Below are 21,293 nucleotides of genomic sequence, written 5' to 3' on the forward strand. Positions count from 1 at the left end.
ATTAAATTTATAATGAAATAAAATGAAAACGTACAAAATGTTAATCTAAAAATAAATAATGTAATAACTAGAAGGAAGCTTTATCTATGCAAATCATATTGATGTTTCCAGGACGAGAATATTTTAATTATGAACGCAGCAAAATCAAATTATACAGTAATGAAATAATAGGCCAACATATTAATCTAAAAATACATTTTACAATTTCAGTTTCATTTTACCACAAAACATATTGAATAAATAAAAGTTTAATTATGAAAAGTACAATGATTTATAAGAAAAAAGATGTATTTCATAAATATAATAGATAAAACAATGTAATGATTATTAAGAAAGGTGTTTTTAATTAAAAAAAAAATGTAATTTATCCTTCTTTAATTAGCTTTTATTATTGATTAATTAATTAATATCTATCAAAATCAGAACAATCGTGAATTGGGAAAGCAATAATAAACAGGGAAATTCCTGGAATTGAGCCGCTTTTCCACAGAACTATTAATAATGCTAATTACGATTTCGCTGCGCAAAGCTTTGTTATATATATATATATAGAAAATAGATACGTTTGACGAGCGAAAACAGAATGTTGTCCAAACGGTTTTCCAATAACTAATAACAATAATGTTAAATTGGGCATCTGCTAGTACAGATAATCTAAACAATATTAGTGAAAATCAGTGTATGTGTGTGTGTATATATGTTGCGTGGAAATGTGTTCACTATATATTACATGATGCAGGTATTAGATTGCATTATGGGTGATTACGTGCTCGTAACATAGGCGATTGCAGGACCATCCAATCAACGTCACAGCATCGATAACGACTCTAATTCGAGTACCTCATCAGTGCGACCATCATTTTTCATAATTGTTTGTACATCGAGTGAAACAAAAATATAACAAAACAAAAAAATGTTCACATCAATATCAAATTATCTCATTTATTGTGTTACCATATCAACATTCAAGTTTTCTTTATTTTTGTTTATTTTCATAATTCCAATTTTAAATTATATCAAAGAAAATATAATTAAATGAAAATGTTTCAGTGTAATTTTTTTTTCTCCATATTATATAATACTTTATCAAATTTTCTCGTTTATTATGTTACCATAGCAACATTCAAGTTTTCTTTTTTTCTTTATTTTCTTAATTCCAATTTTAAATTATATCGAAGAAAATATATTTAAATGAAAATTTTACAGTGTATTTTTTTTTGTCCATATTATATAATATTTTATCAAATCTTCTCGTTTATTATGTTACCATAGCAACATTCAAGTTTTCTTTATTTTCGTAGTTCCAATTTTAAATTATATCAAAGAAAATATAATTAAATGAAAATGTTTGTGTAATTTTTTTTTTCTCCATATTATATAATACTTTATCAAATTTTCTCGTTTATTATGTTACCATAGCAACATTCAAGTTTTCTTTTTTTCTTTATTTTCATAATTCCAATTTTAAATTATATCGAAGGAAATATAATTAAATGAAATTTTTTCATTGTAATTTTTTTTTGTCCATATTATAAAATATTTTATCAAATTTTGTCGTTTATTATGTTACCATAGCAACATTCAAGTTTTCTTTTTTTCTTTATTTTCATAATTCCAATTTTAAATTATATCGAAGAAAATATATTTAAATGAAAATTTTTCAGTGAAATTTTTATTTCTCCATATTATATAATATTTTATAAAATTTTCTCGTTTATTATGTTACCATAGCAACATTCAAGTTTTTTCGTTTACTTTCAATATTATATTTTGCAATCTTTTCGTAGAGAAATCAAATTCTTATTGAAACTTAACTTATTTTCATAATTCCATTTTTAAATTATATCAAAAATATATAATTAAATGAAAATTTTCACTGTACCTAGAAACAACGTTTTATCAAATTATCTCGTTCATTTTGTTACATTGAAGATTTTTTTTTCATTTCCAATATTATTATAAATATTTACGTAAAGAAATCTAATTCGAATTTTCTTTCTCAAATTATTTCATAAATTTGGGAAAAAATCGATAAATATTTTTGTTCATATTTAAATTCAATTTTCTTATTGCGTTGTGATCATTTTTCTTTACCTCTACTTATAGATAAATACCTAATTTCATAATGCTTCCAGCAGAGCGCACTGGAGTGGAAATGTGATTAGATTTGATGTCCCGAAGGGAAAACATTGAATCGTCGTGGGTAGAAGGAACGAATGGAGTAAAGGATTTTCCAAACTGGGAAACGTCGAAGTGATTGAAAATGCGGATATTCAAATGACCTTAACCGAATTCAGGCTGTTAGGAGAGGCGCAATGGAAATATCTCTCCTAATCTTATACTCGGATATTTCTGAATTGTTGCCGCTTTCTGATGGATGGAAAAATAGATCGAATGCAATAAAGACGTAGTCTGTATTGTCCGATATTGTTGACTGCAGCAGTAAATACGAATCTAAGCTCGGTGAGGTGTAATTTCCGCGGAAAGGATTCTTTGGGGAAAGGTTTGCGGTTGTGTTCAGTTCGTGGTGCGAAGTGGAAATCATTGCCGAAGACGTGGATAAAAGAAAATCTTTCAATTACCGGCATGTCGTGTTATTGAGTTTAAGATCCAACGACTTTTCTGAAAGGTATAGCATGTAATTGGAACCTAACCAATTTTGTTAAATATATAAAATTAAATAATTATTTATTATAATTTTTTTCTTTATTTACTCAATTCTTAAATTTTCTGTGTATTTTTTCAAATATTACAGAAATATTACATGAACAATTTGAATGGAACAATGATCATTTATTGTTTCTCTTAGCTCCAACATCAAACACTTTTTCTTTTCATAGCAAATTCAACCCATTTCACCATTTGAATGATTATAGGGCTGAAATCTAATTGGAATAAAGGGAACATAACTGGAAATGAGTATAATTTGCATTTGAGCTGTAGGTGACAAAAGTTGGTGATAAAAGTTGGTAATTTGAGGGGATCATTCCTATATTTGAAAGCTTGTCGGATCGCAACGTACGTTAGGTAATGAGTTCCGAAACGATTAGTTTTCGAGTTATTAACGAAAATTGTTTTTTTTTTCTATCAAGCAACGATTTTAACAAACTGAAATTTTCAGTAATGTTCAGGCATTCCAAAAATCCGTGCTAGAATGGTTTCAGATGACTCAATAGCAGTCTAAATAGTAAGATTCCTATTAAATTACGTAATTATTCTACGTAGTTATGCTGAAAATAAATAAAACATGAAGATGTTGCATTTTCAGCAACGTGACATCAGATAACTCGTAGCAGACGAACAGAATCCAACAGAAAGCTGTAGGTAGACTTGTAGGAAAGGTGAGACATTCTACTTCAATTTGTATTTTATCTGATCTATGTATCTTGTTTGGTTGTTGAATTATGTAAGAAATAGTTATAATAGCGCAGACAAATTACAACAAATTAAAAGAAATTGTATATTTTTGCAAATATTAAAGAAAAATAAGTATAAATCTTAGTTGAATTTCATGAACAATTTGAATGGAACAATGAAGATTTATTGTTTCTCTTAGCTCCAACATCAAACACTTTTTCTTTTCATAGCTACGATTTTAACAAACTGAAATTTTCAGTAATGTTCAAGCATTCCAAAAATCGGTGCTAGAATGGTTTCAGATGACTCAATAGCAGTCTAAATAGTATTATTCTTGTTAAATTATGTAATTATTCTACGTAGTTATGCTGAAAATAAATAAAACATGATGATGATGCATTTTCAGCAACGTCACATAAGATAACTCGTAGCAGACGAACAGAATCCAACAGGAAGCTGTAGGTAGACTTGTTGGAAAGGTGAAACATTCTACTTCAATTTGTATATTATCTGATCAATGTATCTTATTTGGTTGTTGAATTATGCAAGAAATAGTAATAATAGCGCAGAAAAATTACAACAAATTAAAACAAATTGTATATTTTTTCAAATATTAAAAATAAGTATAAATGTTAGTTGAATTTCATGAGCAATTTGAATGGAACAATGACCATTTATTGTTTCTCTTAGATCCAACATCAAACACTTTTTATTTTCATAGCAAATTCAACCCATTTCACCATTTGAATGATTGTAGGGCTAAAATCTAAAGGGAATAAAGGGAACATAACTGGAAATGAGTATAATTTGCATTTGAGCTGTAGGTGACAAAGGTTGGCAATAACTCTTTGAGGGGATCATTCCTATATTTCATCCAACCATTGTGTGGAAAACCACCCCAAAATTAATCACCTCGAAACAAAAAATGAGTAATTTTAATATATTAATACTTGAATATTGTTTTTTTTTTCAGATTCTAGGAAAATGCATTATTTCTTAATTTGTATACAATAACATTTAAACAAATGATTACATGTTATTGAAAATTCAAATGATGATGATTAAATCATACTTTATCACTCTTTGTTTGTGTTTTGTTTATTATTTTATTGCTGTTGGTGCAAACTAAGAAGATTTACGCCGCTCTCCAATATTAATATTTCATTGCTGCGCGTTTGCATAAAGGATTTATTATCGTTTGCACAAAACGCACGTACCGACAAAAATGAGGGATTGGAAGATGGGGATGGTTGCGTTGAAAGCAGTTTGGAATTTTTATTAGTATTTATTCACTTCTGCACTGGCTTTGCATATTTCACAAGCAAAAGAATATTTCAGATATTCAAAACGATATAAAAATAATGAAAATACAATTGAAATTTAGTAGAATACATTAACATAAGTATTAATTATATAAGCAGTTACATTTTCAGTAATGTTCAGGCACTCTGAAAATTGATGCTAGAATCAGATGACTCAATCCTAAGTAGTCTAAATAGTATGATTCCTGTTGCATTACGTAATTATTTTGCGTGGTTATCCTGAAATTAAATAAAACGAGATGTTGCATTTTCAGCAACGTCACTTTGGATAGCTCGTAGCAGACGAACGGACGATAGCAGAAATATGTCAGTGGTCTCGTTGGAATGCCCTGGCTTTGAAAATTTCACAAATAAAAGAATATTTCAGATATTCAAAACGATATAAAAATAATGAAAATACAATTGAAGTTTGGTAGAATACATTAACATAAGTATAAATTAGATAAGCAGTTACATTTTACCCTTGCCCTAATTATAGTTCTCCATAATATAAATTCATACAGATAGATTATTCTGCCTGAACTGATGACGGTTTATAGATCGAAAATTATGTTAGGCGACCTTCAGCATCTTGAGAATGCGAAACATACGAATCCTGGATACTTTAAAATGAGAAATCGTTCAGTTATATACTGAATTGTGTACCACATAATTGTGTTGTGTAAAGCTTTTTAGAAGAAAAAAAAAATCAAGTTTGAAAATTAAATTACAGGAAATCGGCAATAGTTACAAACATGACAAATGGCACGTTGGAAAGCCCAAACATTTAGCATTAATTTTCGTGCTCATCCATAATTGTATTCTATATAGTTATTGAGAAAATTGATGATTTTTGAAGACACTCGATTTTCCTAAGCTTACAAATTTGAAAATAGTTCGACTATCTATCATCAGATGGCGCTCATATTAAATAATTAAACGCTCATAACTAAATAATTAATTAAAAAAAATCAATGAAATGATCTTACCATTATGCAACACTAATGAATCTTTACCTTTCAGATAATACAAGTCATTAATTATGCCGCTAATTATGAATCTCTCATTTGAGTAGCGCCAAAACGGCTGAACTATAAACTTTGCAAGATGGCCAAGAGATGACACATATTTTGAAATTACAATTAAGGCCTTAATTGTTAATGAAATTTAGGCAAAATGCGCGGCTTTAATTACATAATAAATTATTTAAATCTATTAAATTGTAGCGTCATTACTAACAAAGTTATGAATTATTTAATATGTTTTCTGATTGACATCCATTGGCAATTGTCAGAACATTTTTTTTAAATTCATTAGCAAAGTAAATAATTAATCTTAATTATTCTAGATTCAAAAACTATTAGTTTACATTGTAATGTTACTAACTAACTTAGATTAGCAATGTGATGTAATTATTTACGTTCTCGAGGAATTCACTAAATACTGAAACATAACAAATCACCGTTACATAAAGAACATTACGTAACTTTTCTTGCATAATACTCTGCGTAAGGGTGGCACCCATCCTACGCAATAACAATAATGCTAGAAAATTTCGTAACTTTCGGAGAAATTATTAAAAACTGGGAAAACTGAAAGGTGGTCGGATCACAACGTATGTTAGGTAACGAGTTTCAAACCGATTGCCCGCACCTGATTATGCAATAAAATCATTAAAATGTTAATTAGTTTTTGAGTTATTAAAGAAAATCGCTTTTTTTTTATTAATCTATGATTAGACGAAATTTTCAGTAATGTTCAGGAACTTCGAAAATTGATGCTAGAATCGTTTCAGAAGACTCAATCTAAAACTAGTAGTGTAAAAAGTATGATTCCTATTGAATTACGTAATTATTTTGCGTGGTTATCCTGAAAATAAATAAAACGAGAAGATGTTGCATTTTCAGCAACGTCACTTTGGATAGCTCGTAGCAGACGAACGGATGATAGTAGAAATATGTCAGTAGTCTCGTTGGAATGACGAGTCTTTTCTTTATAATTTTCATATCTCCTGATCTATTTATATGGTGTAGTTGTTGGGTTATACAAGAACTAGTAATCATCAACATACATACGTGTACATTTGGTTGCCTATAATAGCCACGCAGAAATATTTCAAAAATTTCACGAACTTTCAGGACCTATTCAAGATCTAGGTGTCCTTTGAATGATTCTTATTAAATTACGTAATTATCTTACGTGGTTTTCTTGAAAAAAACTATAATAAAACGTAGACATCGAAGAAAACGAATGCATTTTCAGCATCTATACATTTGAGAGATCAAAAGATGAATGAAAAGGTTTCAATTGAATAAGAATTAAAACGGGAACAATTTTATAGAACATTTATTTCTCATTAAGATGACTCAATCTAAAGTTAGTAGTCTAAATAGTATGATTCCTGTTGAATTATGTAATTATTTTGCGTGGTTGCATTTTCAGCAACGTCACTTTGGATAGCTCGTAGCAGACGAACAGATGATAGTAAAAATATGTCAGTGGTCTCGATGGAATGACGAGTCTTTCTTCTATAATTTTCATATCTCCTGATCTATTTATATGGTGTAGTTGTTGGGTTATACAAGAAATAGTAATCATCAACATACAAACGTGTACATTTGGTTGCCTTTAATAGCCACGCAGAAATATTTCAAAAATTTCACAAACTTTCAGGGCTTATACAAATGAAAATATCAATGCTCATTAGAAAGATGTAGGTCTCCTTTGAATGATTCTTATTGATTTACGTAATTATCTTGCGTGGTTATCCTTAAAAACTATAATAAAACGTAGACATGGAGAAAACGAATGCATTTTCAGCACTTACACATTTGAGAGATCAAAAGATGAATGAAGAGGTTTCAATTGAATAAGAATTAAAAAGGGAACAATTTATATCACATTTATTTTTCATTTAGATCACTCAATCTTAAGTTAGTAGTCTAAATAGTATGATTCCTGTTGAATTATGTAATTATTTTGCGTGGATATCCTTAAAATATATAAAACAAGATGTTGCATTTTCATCAGCGTCAGTTTGGACAGCTCGTAGCAGACGAACGGATGATAGAAGAAATATGTCAGTAGTCTCGTTGGAATGATGAGCCTTTCCTCTATAATTTGCATATATCCTGATCTATTTATATGATGTGGTTGTTGGGTTATGCAAGAAATAGTAATCATCAACCTACAACATTTGGTTGACTGTAACAGTCGCGCAGAAAAATTTCACAAACTTTCAGGATCTATTCAATGCTCATTAGAAAGATGTAGGTCTCCTTTGAATGATTCTTATTGAATTACGTAATTATCTTGCGTGGTTATCCTGAAAAAAAACTATAATAAAACGTAGACATCGAAGAAAACGAATGCATTTTCAGCATCTACACATTTGAGAGATGAAAAGATGAATGAAAAGGTTTCAATTGAATAAGAATTAAAAAGGGAACAATTTTATAGCACATTTATTTCTCGAGTTACGGATTTTTCTCATAATATCTGTGAGCCCCTAAATCTTACACACAATATTGTTTCAATCAACGTCCAAAGTGTATTATAATCGATTATTGCAATTGATAATAAATAGTGTTGACTGAGACGTGTTCTCCACGATTTCGTGAACAATATACAAGCAATAAATTGCTACAAATTCATTTTATTCATTTGACTTTCGAGTTATTATGTATATATATACACATACACAAGCAGAGGAAATATACAATTCTTATACACTGTAAAAATTAATTGTTGTTGTTGCAGTTGTTGTTTTTTCTCTTCTATAATACATAAAATAGCTTGATTACAATTCATATTGAAACAACTGGAAGGTCTCTGAACAATTATATAATAATAATAATAACATCTCATTTAATTATAATTATATTAATAATTTTTTTTCACACATAAATATGCATTTCTTTCATTACTTCAATATATATATTTAATTTTTGGAATGGCAATTGTAGCAAGCTGCATTTCTCTTCAGCAGATCTCATCCCAATTTAATACTTGGAAACAGGAAAGTACAGCCTGCGTAAATTAAATTAAAACACAATACATTTGGTGGTTTAACAAAACAAAAAACATTAAAAACAAAAAATCACCCGTAGAATACTTGAGGCTGCTGCGATCAAAATAAGTTACTGAAAGAATGGATAGAAAAAACACGACGATCCTTTTTGGGCAGCCGGAGAGAATTATGGATTTATTATTTGTTACGGACTAGAATTCTTTCTCTTTTCTCGAGTTATCGTTTAAAGCAGTTAGTCTTCATTTAATTACTATACTCGTCCACGTTTATGTTATAATATTCAAAGCATACAAATATAGCCATTATTTTTTTGTTTGTTTATAAATACAATATAATATAATCAATGCGTCAATAACTTCGATTTCTTTGTCATCATCATCATCATTTTTTTTTCTTCTTCTCTCATATATATATATTTATTTTTTTTTTTTGTAAAGCTTACGATTCTACTCTCACAATCTCCAATACTTCACTTCATATTATAATTAAGTTTTTTTTTTGTGTTATCTCATTAGTTATAATTAATATAAAGTTTTAATTATACATGTATATAATATATAAATTTCGGTACGTATATCAGTGCCTGCTCCACACAAGTAATTGATTTATCATAATAATACAAGAAAACTAATTGTAATTTATATGTATATAAACAAAAAAAAACATTTAAGAAAACGATAAACTATTTACACGAATAAATTAATGCCTCTACTTAATCAAAGAGAAGGAAATACGAACGCAAGTCTCAATAATTTGAACAAAAACAAAATACATTTACTAGTACATGTATACAACACCCTTAGAATATTCATTTCTTTCAGTTACAGGAACAATATTTTGTGCTTCTAAATATGCTGCTCTTTCTCACTTTCTTTTACACACACACTCTAACCACACATGAATCTTCCTCACGTTCTCACTAAAACCTAAAAAACATTGAAGACAGGTTCTTGCTCTTATTAATATTATTTTCTTTAAATTTCACATATCCATATTCATTTTTTTTTTCCTCATTACATCTTTGTTGGTTACAAATATCAGTCAAGTAAAGCTAATGTTTCCTTTTCTTTTCCATTTGACTAGATGATTAGTTACATATATATATATATTTATAATATTCAGTTAACATTAAGTTATCATAATTACTTATGTTTAATTAAATTTTGCGACCACTGCAAAATTCCCAAACATTCCTCCAAGTTTGCAAGTTATTTTTTACTTCTTTCAGCACATCCATACACACCAATCAATTTAATATCAGATTAACTGCCCCAGAGGTTCCAATAAATATATGTATCTGATACATATTGTTATATATATTATATACATACACGCGAATCCACTAATCGCAACATTCCAACGGCTTCCATATAATATATATAAATATTTCGGTTAAATACTTTTTGCAAATAGAAATTAACCAACCTTTTATTTACAAAAAACAATCAACGTATCAGTCTCACTAATATATTTATATATCATTGTTACTTTCTTTATATATGTATATAGTTTTAGTTTGCTGCTGTTTTTACTGCTTTTTTCATCGGTTAATTATTACTGTTAATTGTTAGTTCATTCATTGATATTATTTTGTTGAAGGCATTGAAGCGTCTTTCCGATCATTAATTGACTTGGCTATGTGTCCGTCTTGAGTGTTTACGCGTCTTAGGCGTAAGACTCGCTGAGGTAGTCGAAGAAGTAGTCGAAACGGCGGTTTATGTTCGCCTCTTCGTCCACAACGTCATCTTCCTCTTGCTCTTCGAAGTGCGCTTGCATCGTGGAGGTGTTACCGTTCAGAGCATTCATACGATATTGCTTACTGAACGATAACAGAATGCTTCGGATCTTTGCAATGATCTCTTCTACTCAGGCATTTGATTCCTGCAAAAAGAAAATAAAAAAAAGCTCGTTAACATTTACAAATATTAATGAATATTAATGGTAGTAACATGTATGAATCTTGATACTGAATTTCTTGACTTTTGTGAAATTTTGCTTATGAAATTCGCTGGTTGTCGATTTAACTGACCTTTAGATTATCAAAGTAATGCATGATTTGATCGTAATCCATATCTAATTGGAGACCATCCAATCCGGCAATGTCGGCTGCGGTCTCTTCTCCTTGATTATCGTCAGCGCTGAACATCGGATTACCGACTATTGTGGCGCGCTTAACTTCGGCGCTGTTGCGATCTATAAAAACAGACGTCGTTGTTAATTGGAAATTGCAAATTTGGTAATATTACTGTTTCCATTGGTAGGAGATTTTGGGTATTGCACGAACTGGATCACATCATCGTCGGAAACAGGTTTCTGCCTGAAAACCACCCCGTCGGAAGGCGTGTTGTTCCTTGGTGGATGCGCCGGTTCATCGTCGAACTCGAAGACGCTACGCTGATTTGAATCGATTATATCCTCGGCGATGATCTTGGGTGATTCTTTGACTTGTTTGCTGTTCCTGTGGTGATGATGATGGTGATGCTTCCTCGGAGATCCGTCGTTCTGGGCGGTGGTAACACCAATGTTGCGATGCGGTGGAACCGGAGGTTTGTATTCTTCGGCCATGCTAATGTCAGGAGATGGTAGACCGTGCGGTGGTAATGGCGGAGGTGGAGTCGGTTTGTTCCTAGGAAGTTGTTGCATATGAATTGGAGAATTTCCCAAGCTTACGCATCAAATTAGTTATTAGAGAATTAAGATCAATATGAAGGAATATTATGAATAAAGTAATTTTTATTTAAGCTTACCACACTTCCAATTCGTCGTCGGCTGTTTCAATGCCGGTAATGTCAACGCTGACTGAGGTGGTCCGACCACCGGCTTTGCTCTTGCAGTACGTGCTGCTGTCTACAATCCTGCTCTCCGCTGGTTTGCTCGGTAGTTCTATGTGAGTGGGATTGCTGAAACTGGTGGCGACGCAATCGTCCGGATCGCAATAATTCATGTTCAGAGGATTCGTGGTGATGCGCATTTCGTTCGTGTTATTATTAATGACCGCAGAATTTCGGTTGGACGATGGTTCCAGAGTGGCGCGACCTTCAAATGAGTTTGCAGAAAAAAACAATTAGTATATTTAAAGTGTATTGTTGTTTTTTGTGATAGCTGAAGATGTGGTCTAAGTAGTAAAGCGAGAAACAACACATACTTTCTTTCATACCTAACCAGACCCAATCGTGGGCATTAGTTGTGGTCTCACGGGGCTTCCGCTGATTGAAACCGACGCCGGCGGTGCTAATTGGAGTAGCTTTTAATCCCTCGATCGCCACGTCGGAGGGCTTAAATTTCGAAGCGTAGACTACACAGGACACCACAAATACCTAAAACGCCGCTAATTGCATTAAGGCAATTCAATTACATCTCAATAACTCACCACAATGGCGAAGCAAAACGCTGCCAACAAAACGTACATGCTGATTTCTAAAGGAGTCATGAGCATTGCCGGCTGGTGTCTCGAAGAGCCCTTAGTTCCCTGGTATTGTCTTGCCTGAACGTTCGGCTCGATCCTGCCATCGTCTTTGGAGTAATGAAATTAATTAAATTTACATCAAGTTCTATTACGAATGACGTTATTTACCTTTCAGGATATCCTGTAAATCGGAAAACTCGCGTCCCTTGCCGCCGCTGAAAGAACCTCCGTCGTTCTGCAGGATGTCCGGTCGATGTGGAATGTCGGAACTGCTGAAATCCACGACCACGGAGGCGGAAGCCATCGCTAAAGGTCCTCCTTTAGACTTAGATCTAGCGGCGGCTCTGCATTCTTCGGAGAGCATTAGGGTAACTTGAAGGAGATCTCCGCTTCCTTCGCCCACAGCAATCACCCTCGGATGGTGCGATGCGACCATCGGGGCGAATGCAACGACCTCAGGGTCTAAGCTCTCCACCACCAAATGGTAATCGGTATCCACCACTTCCCTAAGAGGCGTTTTGCTTCCATCCGAAAACTCCAGCTCGATATCCAACAAGCCCTCCTACAAACACAATTCAGTGTTAAAGATCGGTTTGTTTTAGGTGAATATGTTATATAATACCTGATATTGGGCTGTCAATTTACGGGTGACGCTGGTTTCCGCCACATAACCGTTCTCGATGGAGCTGTCAGGTGAAATGTTCAATTGCAAACCGGAAACGACCTGCACCGAGAGCCTGGATAATCCGACCTTATCGTTACCCACCCTCACCTCTTTGGCGCCGATCACGCGACCCGTTATCGGCGATAAAACCTGAATTCACTCAACCCAATTACAATCCATCCACCTTTAGCCTTTCATCACTTTTATTTTCAATTACCTGTACTTCCGTTCGACCGACGCTTCTGCCCTGTAACACCCTCCCATGGAGACTCGCAATCCGCGGGTCGGAAACCCTAAGTAGCGGTAACACCAGATCTGTGACCCTAAGCCAGGTCCTGCGGTTGATTAGGTAGGACGTCCTGCCGGAATCGTGATCGCTTGCCATGAAATGAGCATATACATCGACGGAGCTTTGCTGATACCGAAGACGGCAGTTCGGTCTATCGACGATGTTACCCATATCGTCTGGGATCGATCCCGTCCTGAAGCTCGAGCCGTACGATCGTTTCCTGCGGCGCGCCTTTACACTGCTGAAGAGAATACAAAGTGATCACATTAATTATTCGGTTCGAACTTAACCAGTATTATAACACTACCTCGGTTGGTAATCGGGAACCTTCCAAGACTTCAACTGGGAGAGCCTAGTGTCCGGCACCTGGAGATCCAAAGGGAACTCCGGCATCCAGACCGTGAAACGCGCCAGACCGGTATAAGTACCATATTTCACAAGCACCGAACCATTCACTGATCCTCTGGCCTCGCTACCATCCACATACACAGAACTGCAAGAGGATGATATCTGCGGAAAAGAGTGTTTAATTCAAGTTCTTCTTTAAGAGCGGGATTCTGCAGTTACCTTTAGGACGCTGTCGTCCTCGGAGTGACAGGAGGCTTGGAACGTGACGTCGGCAGCTTTACCTGCCTGAGACACAATGAATACTTTCATCGCTTGGGACACTTGGCGACCCGTCAGGACTGCAGTATTTAGTACCTCCCAATTCTGCAACGAGATTACAAGAGGAAAGCTTTAAATCCATTCAAACATCAACTCTAACGAGGCGACACAAAGTATAGCTGCCATCCGTATCGCAGATATGGCTCGAATCCAATTACGGTTCAATAATTTAGGCAATTTAGTTCACGACCACAAATTATATGCATCCCCGAACCACTCCACAATTCACACGCTTTTCCACTTCATTGAAAACAAGCATTACATAAACAACAAACAACTTAAAATTATTCATAATCAATGGAAACTTTAATAATATTGAGATTAAATGTTGGCTTTAATCTTTATAATCAAATTAAGTATTAGTAAAAGCATTAACATTTCCATATAAGCTTGCTAATATTTTAAATGTAACAAAGTGATTTCGTTGTGTAACAGAATTAAAATTAAGCAGAGACGAGGATTTGAATTAATGCTCGAAGATCCATAAACTAAATGCGCCTCCTGAGGAGCAGCATCTGGAGAGGAAGAGAAAGAGAGAGAGAGGATGGGCGAATTTAATTGTTTGCAAAGTGCGTCTGCCTCTTGCCCCCCTTTCGAAACCCCATTACGTAATATGCTCGTAACGTAATTACGCAGAAAATGTAATTCGCAAAAACAACGCTACATAAAATTTGCGCAAATTTCTACATACACGTGTATGTAATGTACGAACAGCAAAGTTCTGATTGCAGCGCATCGGATTTATTAATTTAGTTGGATGAATCCAATCAATTCCAGCAAACAGAGCCCATTATATAATAGATTGAAATATCGATGAATCCGTAATGCGCGTTTCCTAGTCGACGAACGGCTCGGATAGTGATAATTCAATTCAATTCCTCTATTATTCTACGTCAACTGTGTCCAATTCAATTCGCTTTTCGACGCAATTCCCACATTTCTGGGCTTCTCCATTTCTTTTATTGCGTTCACGTTAACTCGTCCGATCTAAATCGACGTCGCAACGTACTGAAAACATATGAAAAATGAAGCTTTTTCATTCGATCCACTTGGCTTGAGAGAAGGCAGGTCCTTGAACGTTCCTAATGAACTAGACGGGGGCTTAAAACGTTGCAAGGGATGGGATGTAAACTGAGAGGGAGAATTCTAGTTTGAGTTACCTCTTCCCATCTTCTCAATGTAAAACTAGTTCAGAACTTTGAAAACGTGTTAAGCCAAATGAGACCCTTGTAATAAGAGCATAGAAAATATGCGACAACTATTTTAATTACATTTTTCTCAGCATACATTGAATATATCTTTATACCTTATTTTCTTTGTTTAAGAAATTGTTGATTAAATTGTAAGTAAAATTGTGATCTTATATTTTAACGATTTGCAAGGAATTTGTATTAAAATATTGAAGATATTGAATTTTTGAGGGCGGTTGTATTGGCAAACACAACTATGCGAAAGCAAGGGGCACCAGCTGAAAATGTTATAATAACATCTGATACGTGAGATATTGGCTTTGGAAAAGCGGATATTGCCAGTTGCTCCAAGAACGTCTCAACTTATTGCAGCTAAAACTAACTGCCGCCATCCGCATCCGTCTGTAAAACCTCCACACACACTGGATGTTCCCCTTTAATCCATCCAATACCACCGCCATCCACCCAATCTAATCCCCAACTCCTAATACCGACGACGACGCATCAATTTATTTCATCATCCTCAACTAATTTAACTTAATCATTTCCAATCAGAAAAATTAAGCAATATTGATATGGAATGTAATTGGCTTTCTAGAATTTTTGCTCTGAAGGATACAATAATAATAATAATAGCAACAAACAACAATAAACTTTTGTGGTTTTCGTTGAATGTGAGGCTAAAACCGTTGCTGTTTGTTGTGCGGTGAGACAACAAAGGGAATAGGGAAGGACGATTGTTATTCTCGAGGCCTCCTCTCTTTTATGTCCTTTGGTGGAGAGCGCTTTTGTAGGAAGTAAGCCACGTATCTATAGACACACACACACTAGGATCAGTTACTTATTTGAAAAGCCAATACTGATGTAGGAGATTCTGTCCTTATTTTAAATACTCTCTAATGTTATACTTTGATACTTGAGTTGCATAATATTATTTGATCAATAGAGACAATCATACGTCTGTAAGATGATCATGTTTGTCCTTTTTGTTGCAGTAAAAGTATTGTATTCGTTGGGGGAATAATGAAACTGGACTCACTTTGCTAATTGGTACTACGGCTTGGATGTCATCCTTTTGTATGTCCAGTCTGGTTGCGGATTTGGTGCCGCCCATCCTGTGGGGCTCGTTGGTTCCACCTGCTGCTCCTCCTCCTGCAGACTCATCCTGATGTGGTTCGTATCTCGCTGACCAGACGATTTTCGCATCCTCGTACGGTTCGGCCGCGTCTTCGGTGATTTCCACCAACCATGTGAAAAGCTCGAAAACCCTGGAAGAAGAATGCATATTAATGTGAGAGCTCTCCTCCATCACTGCGTTCGGAACAAAAGGCTTTTCATTACAAAAGATAAGTGAAGAACAACAAAAACTTGCTACAAAAAGAAAGGGTTGCCGTTGTTGCGGCTATACACACGTAGCTACTTATTAATTAGCCGCGCATTAATTCATGGCAGGCTATTTTCTAGGACCCGTCGACCCTTCAGTAACTAATAAGGGATGGTACGTTTTATTACAGTGCCATTACGGCCCTCGACGCGCTTCTTCTAATTAATGGACACTATTAATCTATATTACGGCCCCGATAGGCTTCTCCACTTGAGCCGACATTCAATATTTTAACGATCTTATCGGTACTTTCACAAAGGTGTTAGAAGAAACAAAGAAAACTTTACATTTACAACATGTTACATCTTTACAAAACCTTTTTCTTTACAATTATTACTATATTTTTCAACTAAATTGACTAAAAAAATACTTTCAGCTTAGAAATTCAATATTTTAACGATCTTATTGGTACTTTCACAAAGGTGTTAAAAGCAACAAAGAAAACTTTACATTTACAACATGTTACATCTTTACAAAACCTTTTTCTTTACAATTATTACTATATTTTTCAACTAAATTGACTAAAAAATACTTACATCTTTACAAAACCTTTTTCTTCACAATTATTAGTATGTTTTTCAACTAAATTGACTAAAAAAATATTTTCAGCTTAGAAATTCAATATTTTAACGATCTTATTGGTACTTTCACAAAGGTATTAAAAGCAACAAAGAAAACTTTACATTTACAACATGTTACATCTTTACAAAACCTTTTTCTTTACAATTATTACTATATTTTTCAACAAAATTGACTAAAAACATAATTTCAGCTTAGAAATTCAATATTTTAACGATATTATTGGTACTTTCACAAAGGTGTTAGAAGAAACAAAGAAAACTTTACATTAACAACAAGTCACATCTTCACAAATATTAGAAATCATTAATTTATTACTAAAAATATTTCAAAAACGTAAATTTTTCAACTAAATTGACTAAAAAAATACTTTCAGCTTAAAAATTCAATATTTTAACGATCTTATTGGTACTTTCACAAAGGTGTTAGAAGAAACAAAGAAAACTTCACATTAACAATAAGTCACACCTTCACAAAGTTTTAATCTTCACAAATATTAGAAATCATTAATTTATTACTGAAAATATTTCAAAAACGTAAATTTTTCAACTAAATTGACTAAAAAAATACTTTCAGCTTAGAATTTCAATATTTTAACGATATTATTGGTACTTTCACAAAGGTGTTAAAAGCAACAAAAAAAACTTTACAGTAACAACAAGTCACATCTTTACAAATATTATAAATCATTAATTTATTACTGAAAATATTTCAAAAAAAAGTATTTTCTTCAATTAAATTGAATAAAAAATGTTCGTTTCAGTTAAGATAAAAAAAATAAATGCAAACAAATTGCGAATAAGCTGCTGTAATAAAACTGCATGAAAGCAGTGAATATAACAAATCCTAACAATGTACGTGCAGGAAGAGAAATGGAAAAAAAAATGAACGTGTTTTCTCAATTTAAGGATGCAAGAATGTTTCTTTCCGCTAGTTTTGTTCGTTCATATATAATGTATTCTTATGTAGATGGTCGTAAATCGGGGTATGCGTTTCGGTAGATTTGTAGTCCGTACTTTTCCTTTCTCGTCTGCGAGGTAAGCTATAATGCACGAGGGCTGGAACTGTCTGGGGATTAAGGTTCGGATAACAATAATACTACCTTTCTTTATAGACCAACCATACGGATTCCACCGTTACAACCAGACAGTTTTATAATGAAAGAAAAAAAAATCAAGTCAACTTTCTTAGTTTCATCATTTTTGTATGTATACTTATGCAATTTGAATATATTTAAATAAAATTAACATTAAATTATATAATTCTATTAAATTTATTAAATAAATGTAGTTAAAATAATAATCTGGAGTAATCACAAATCATAAGATTGGTAATTGAGTTCGTCGATGTCTTAAGAGAATTATTGGATGAAGCTTCCAATTTATTTCCATCCCTCGATTATTTCCCTTTTCTGTGGTAATACATATATTTTCTTCGAATCGTCCTTCTCTCGCCACATTAATTTTAGATAACTCGAGGAGGAAGAAAAGAAGTTTTACTCGAAATGTCATCTATATTGCAGCGGAGACAGCATCAATTTCTGCCGTGGAGCAGTTCCAGATGACTCGCGGTTTTCCGCTACAAATTGCTTCCCATTCATAACGCTGTTAAATTACAGAAGACGTTGAAACCGCATCACGTACAGAGATTCTCTTCTACGAGAGATTTAAAAAAAAAAGTAAACAACTTTTGTCTTACTCACTTCAACAACAGATTACTTTATAAAGTCACTTGTATTTATTACTTATTATATAACATACACATATTTCTATATACTAAAACAAAATATTTATATTATAGATATAAGTAATAGTTATAAACTACTAATTGTAATATTTCAGTAAATTTTCAAGTATAAATAGAAATTTTCATCATTAATTGAAAACTAATTATCAAAAAAATCGCAACTAAAAGTTTATATCCTAAAAGAAGTCTGTATTTTAGGACTTTATAACTAAAATACAGACTTCTTTATTACACAATTTACACATATTAAACTTAAATAATTCAAGTTATATGATTTATATGTTTTTTTAAAGTTAAATAATTATTGAAGTAAAATATATAAATAATGAATTTAAATTCCAAAGTGTGAATGTTTTCCTTAACATTTACATCTAGAAAGAAGTCTGTATTTTATATTTGAAGGATGATAATTTTCAAGGATGAGAACGACCGTTGATTTGCATTTTACTTCCGTTCTTCGAGCCGATATATATCTCTATTTTTATAACTTATATATCTACAAATTACGGCGTGCGTATGCACGTTTTTACTGCTTGTCTGTAAAAAATTTTACTGTACCAGAAGGAACGTCCGATGCATACGTAATTCCTTATTTTATACATACATATATAATTTTTTTTTTCGCTTTACCTCTCATATATTTATTTTATTTCCACCGTAAAAAATGCCACGAATTCATCGTCGACGAAAAGCATCATAAATCCAGAGATTACTCTCCTCTATGACCTTGAGAATGATCATGATATGAACTACACCAATTGAATATTTCTTAGTAGTAAAATCAAGTTTCATGGGAGAAATAATTAATTAATATTCTTATAATTTTATAACGTAAATCAATAAAGTCTTAGTAGTAAAAATCAAGTTTTAAGAAAGCTTTTGTTGCAGAATTACAAATTTACATAAGAAAACAAACTTTTAAAGAATTTTAAAGCTAAGTAGAAAATTATCTGGCTTTAAACTATATCGTTGTGTATAACAACAGTTTCTAAACTTTACGTTTTAATCTTCTTTCTTAAAGATTGTTTTAATACAATGCAATGCATTTTGATGTTTTTTTTTGTCCCAGCTTAATTGTTTTCTTGAGAAATAATGTCGAATTCAGAACTCGATTTAAATTTTCTTCATTTCCTTGAGATGGAAAACTTCTGCGTACAAATCTTTTTCGGAAAATGATATAATCCGGCGCCACCTGTGACTTTTGCAGATCTTTAATTAAACCTTACTGAACTTATTTCGAGCCACAAACTAGTGGCGAATTATGTGTGTTTTCTGAAGACATACAGCCGCAGCTGCGACCCACATTGAAATGAGCTCACTTTAAGTTTCCATTCCGTTCTAAACTATTCAAAACTGATGAAGAAGAAAAGAGTTAAAACAAAATGACGACGACAAGACTGATGAGTTGTGAGTTTCGTAACATTCTTCATCTATTCAGTTAATGAACTAATATTGCCACACACCTTTAATATTAGTAAAAAAATAGGAATAGGAAAATATAATTATTAATATTTTCTGTTAATATTTTTGTTTCTCTTAATTTCTGCTACCTTTTCAGTGCTAATCTAATGTTTTTTTTTGTAAAATTCGTATTAGTAAACCAAAAATACAATAATACAAAAATAACTAAGATACATTAAATTATATACATTTCTGATTAAACAAGTAAACAAACTGAAAGTTTTTATATAATAATATTAATGTTATTCGGTTAATGAACTAATATAATCACACACCTTTAATACTACTACAAAAAGAAGAATGTCGTAATATTATTACTATTTTGTGTTCATATAAATTTTAATTTTTGCCATATTTTTGCCACTCTTTCAGTGCTAAACTAATGGATTTTTTAACAAGATTCGTATTGGTAAACGAAAATTACCCTCATAAAAATATCACAAAGATACATTAAATTATATAAGTTTGTGATTAAACAAGTAAAGAAACTGAAAGCTTTTATGTATTAATGTTAATCTTATTTGGAATATCATGAATCAGAGTTCAACCTAATTCTCTAAAGACTAGTTGAATAATAAAGCTATTTACGAAATGAATATTATTTGCTTAATTCCTCAGCCCACATTTGCATTTAATATACCTAATATTTCACTAAGACTTTGCAATAATACCAAGAAATATTCTCTAGTCTTCAACGATAATTCTACGTGTAATAAGTACGTGTGACTTTATATAATTATCTTTACATATCCATGAAATATTATGATATTATATAATAAAAAAACACTTCAGAAGCTAAATTCTTCAATCTTCAAGTGTTAATTATGTAAATATCGTCATATTCCTTTCACGATATTATATAATAAAGTTGTATAATTTCAATTATACAATTACATGCCAATACGTTTTAAACTGTACTCGATTTACACGGTTTCCTTTAACACGGTTTAAAATAATCCATTTAAGCGTATTTTACTTTATGGAATTAAGTTTATTGCAAAATCAATAACAAGCAAATATACATATCCATGTAATATAATGATATTATATAATAATTAATTACGTAAATTACTTTATAGGAATATGATGATATTATATAATAAAATTGTATAATTTCAATCTATTACTTTGTGGAGCTTATTGCAAAATCAATACAAAGTAAATATTTTGATAGTTCTAAACACGAATTGGGGTTAAAAGTAAGAATGGGGTCATCCGGA

The 21,293-nt window shown here is 32.2% G+C and overlaps 1 protein-coding gene across 4 annotated transcripts in view; it reads right to left on the minus strand.

The window, feature by feature from the left end:
- Positions 1-10,182: 10,182 nt before the first annotated feature.
- LOC108556463 (transmembrane protein 132D) overlaps positions 10,183-21,293 on the minus strand; it is a 45,889-nt gene continuing 34,778 nt past the window's right edge. Inside the window, exons 5-16 of one of the 4 annotated variants that reach the window (XM_017912593.1) lie at positions 15,943-16,171; positions 13,615-13,758; positions 13,355-13,557; positions 12,976-13,288; positions 12,717-12,908; positions 12,263-12,656; positions 12,059-12,201; positions 11,846-12,005; positions 11,436-11,724; positions 10,935-11,314; positions 10,718-10,881; positions 10,183-10,569 (exon numbers count right to left, since the gene is read on the minus strand). In XM_017912593.1, coding sequence (XP_017768082.1) covers positions 10,555-10,569; positions 10,718-10,881; positions 10,935-11,314; positions 11,436-11,724; positions 11,846-12,005; positions 12,059-12,201; positions 12,263-12,656; positions 12,717-12,908; positions 12,976-13,288; positions 13,355-13,557; positions 13,615-13,758; positions 15,943-16,171 — 2,626 coding nt within the window. In that variant the 3' untranslated portion in view covers positions 10,183-10,554. Of the gene's footprint in view, positions 10,570-10,717; positions 10,882-10,934; positions 11,354-11,435; positions 11,725-11,833; positions 12,006-12,058; positions 12,202-12,262; positions 12,657-12,716; positions 12,909-12,975; positions 13,289-13,354; positions 13,558-13,614; positions 13,759-15,942; positions 16,172-21,293 lie in introns of all 4 variants that reach the window. The other 3 variants (XM_017912590.1, XM_017912591.1, XM_017912589.1) reach the window with 3 other exon arrangements.

This window comes from Nicrophorus vespilloides, unplaced genomic scaffold (genome assembly GCF_001412225.1).
Source record: "Nicrophorus vespilloides isolate i.1.1-1 unplaced genomic scaffold, Nicve_v1.0, whole genome shotgun sequence".
In the NCBI taxonomy this organism is placed as follows: Eukaryota; Metazoa; Arthropoda; class Insecta; order Coleoptera; family Silphidae; genus Nicrophorus; species Nicrophorus vespilloides.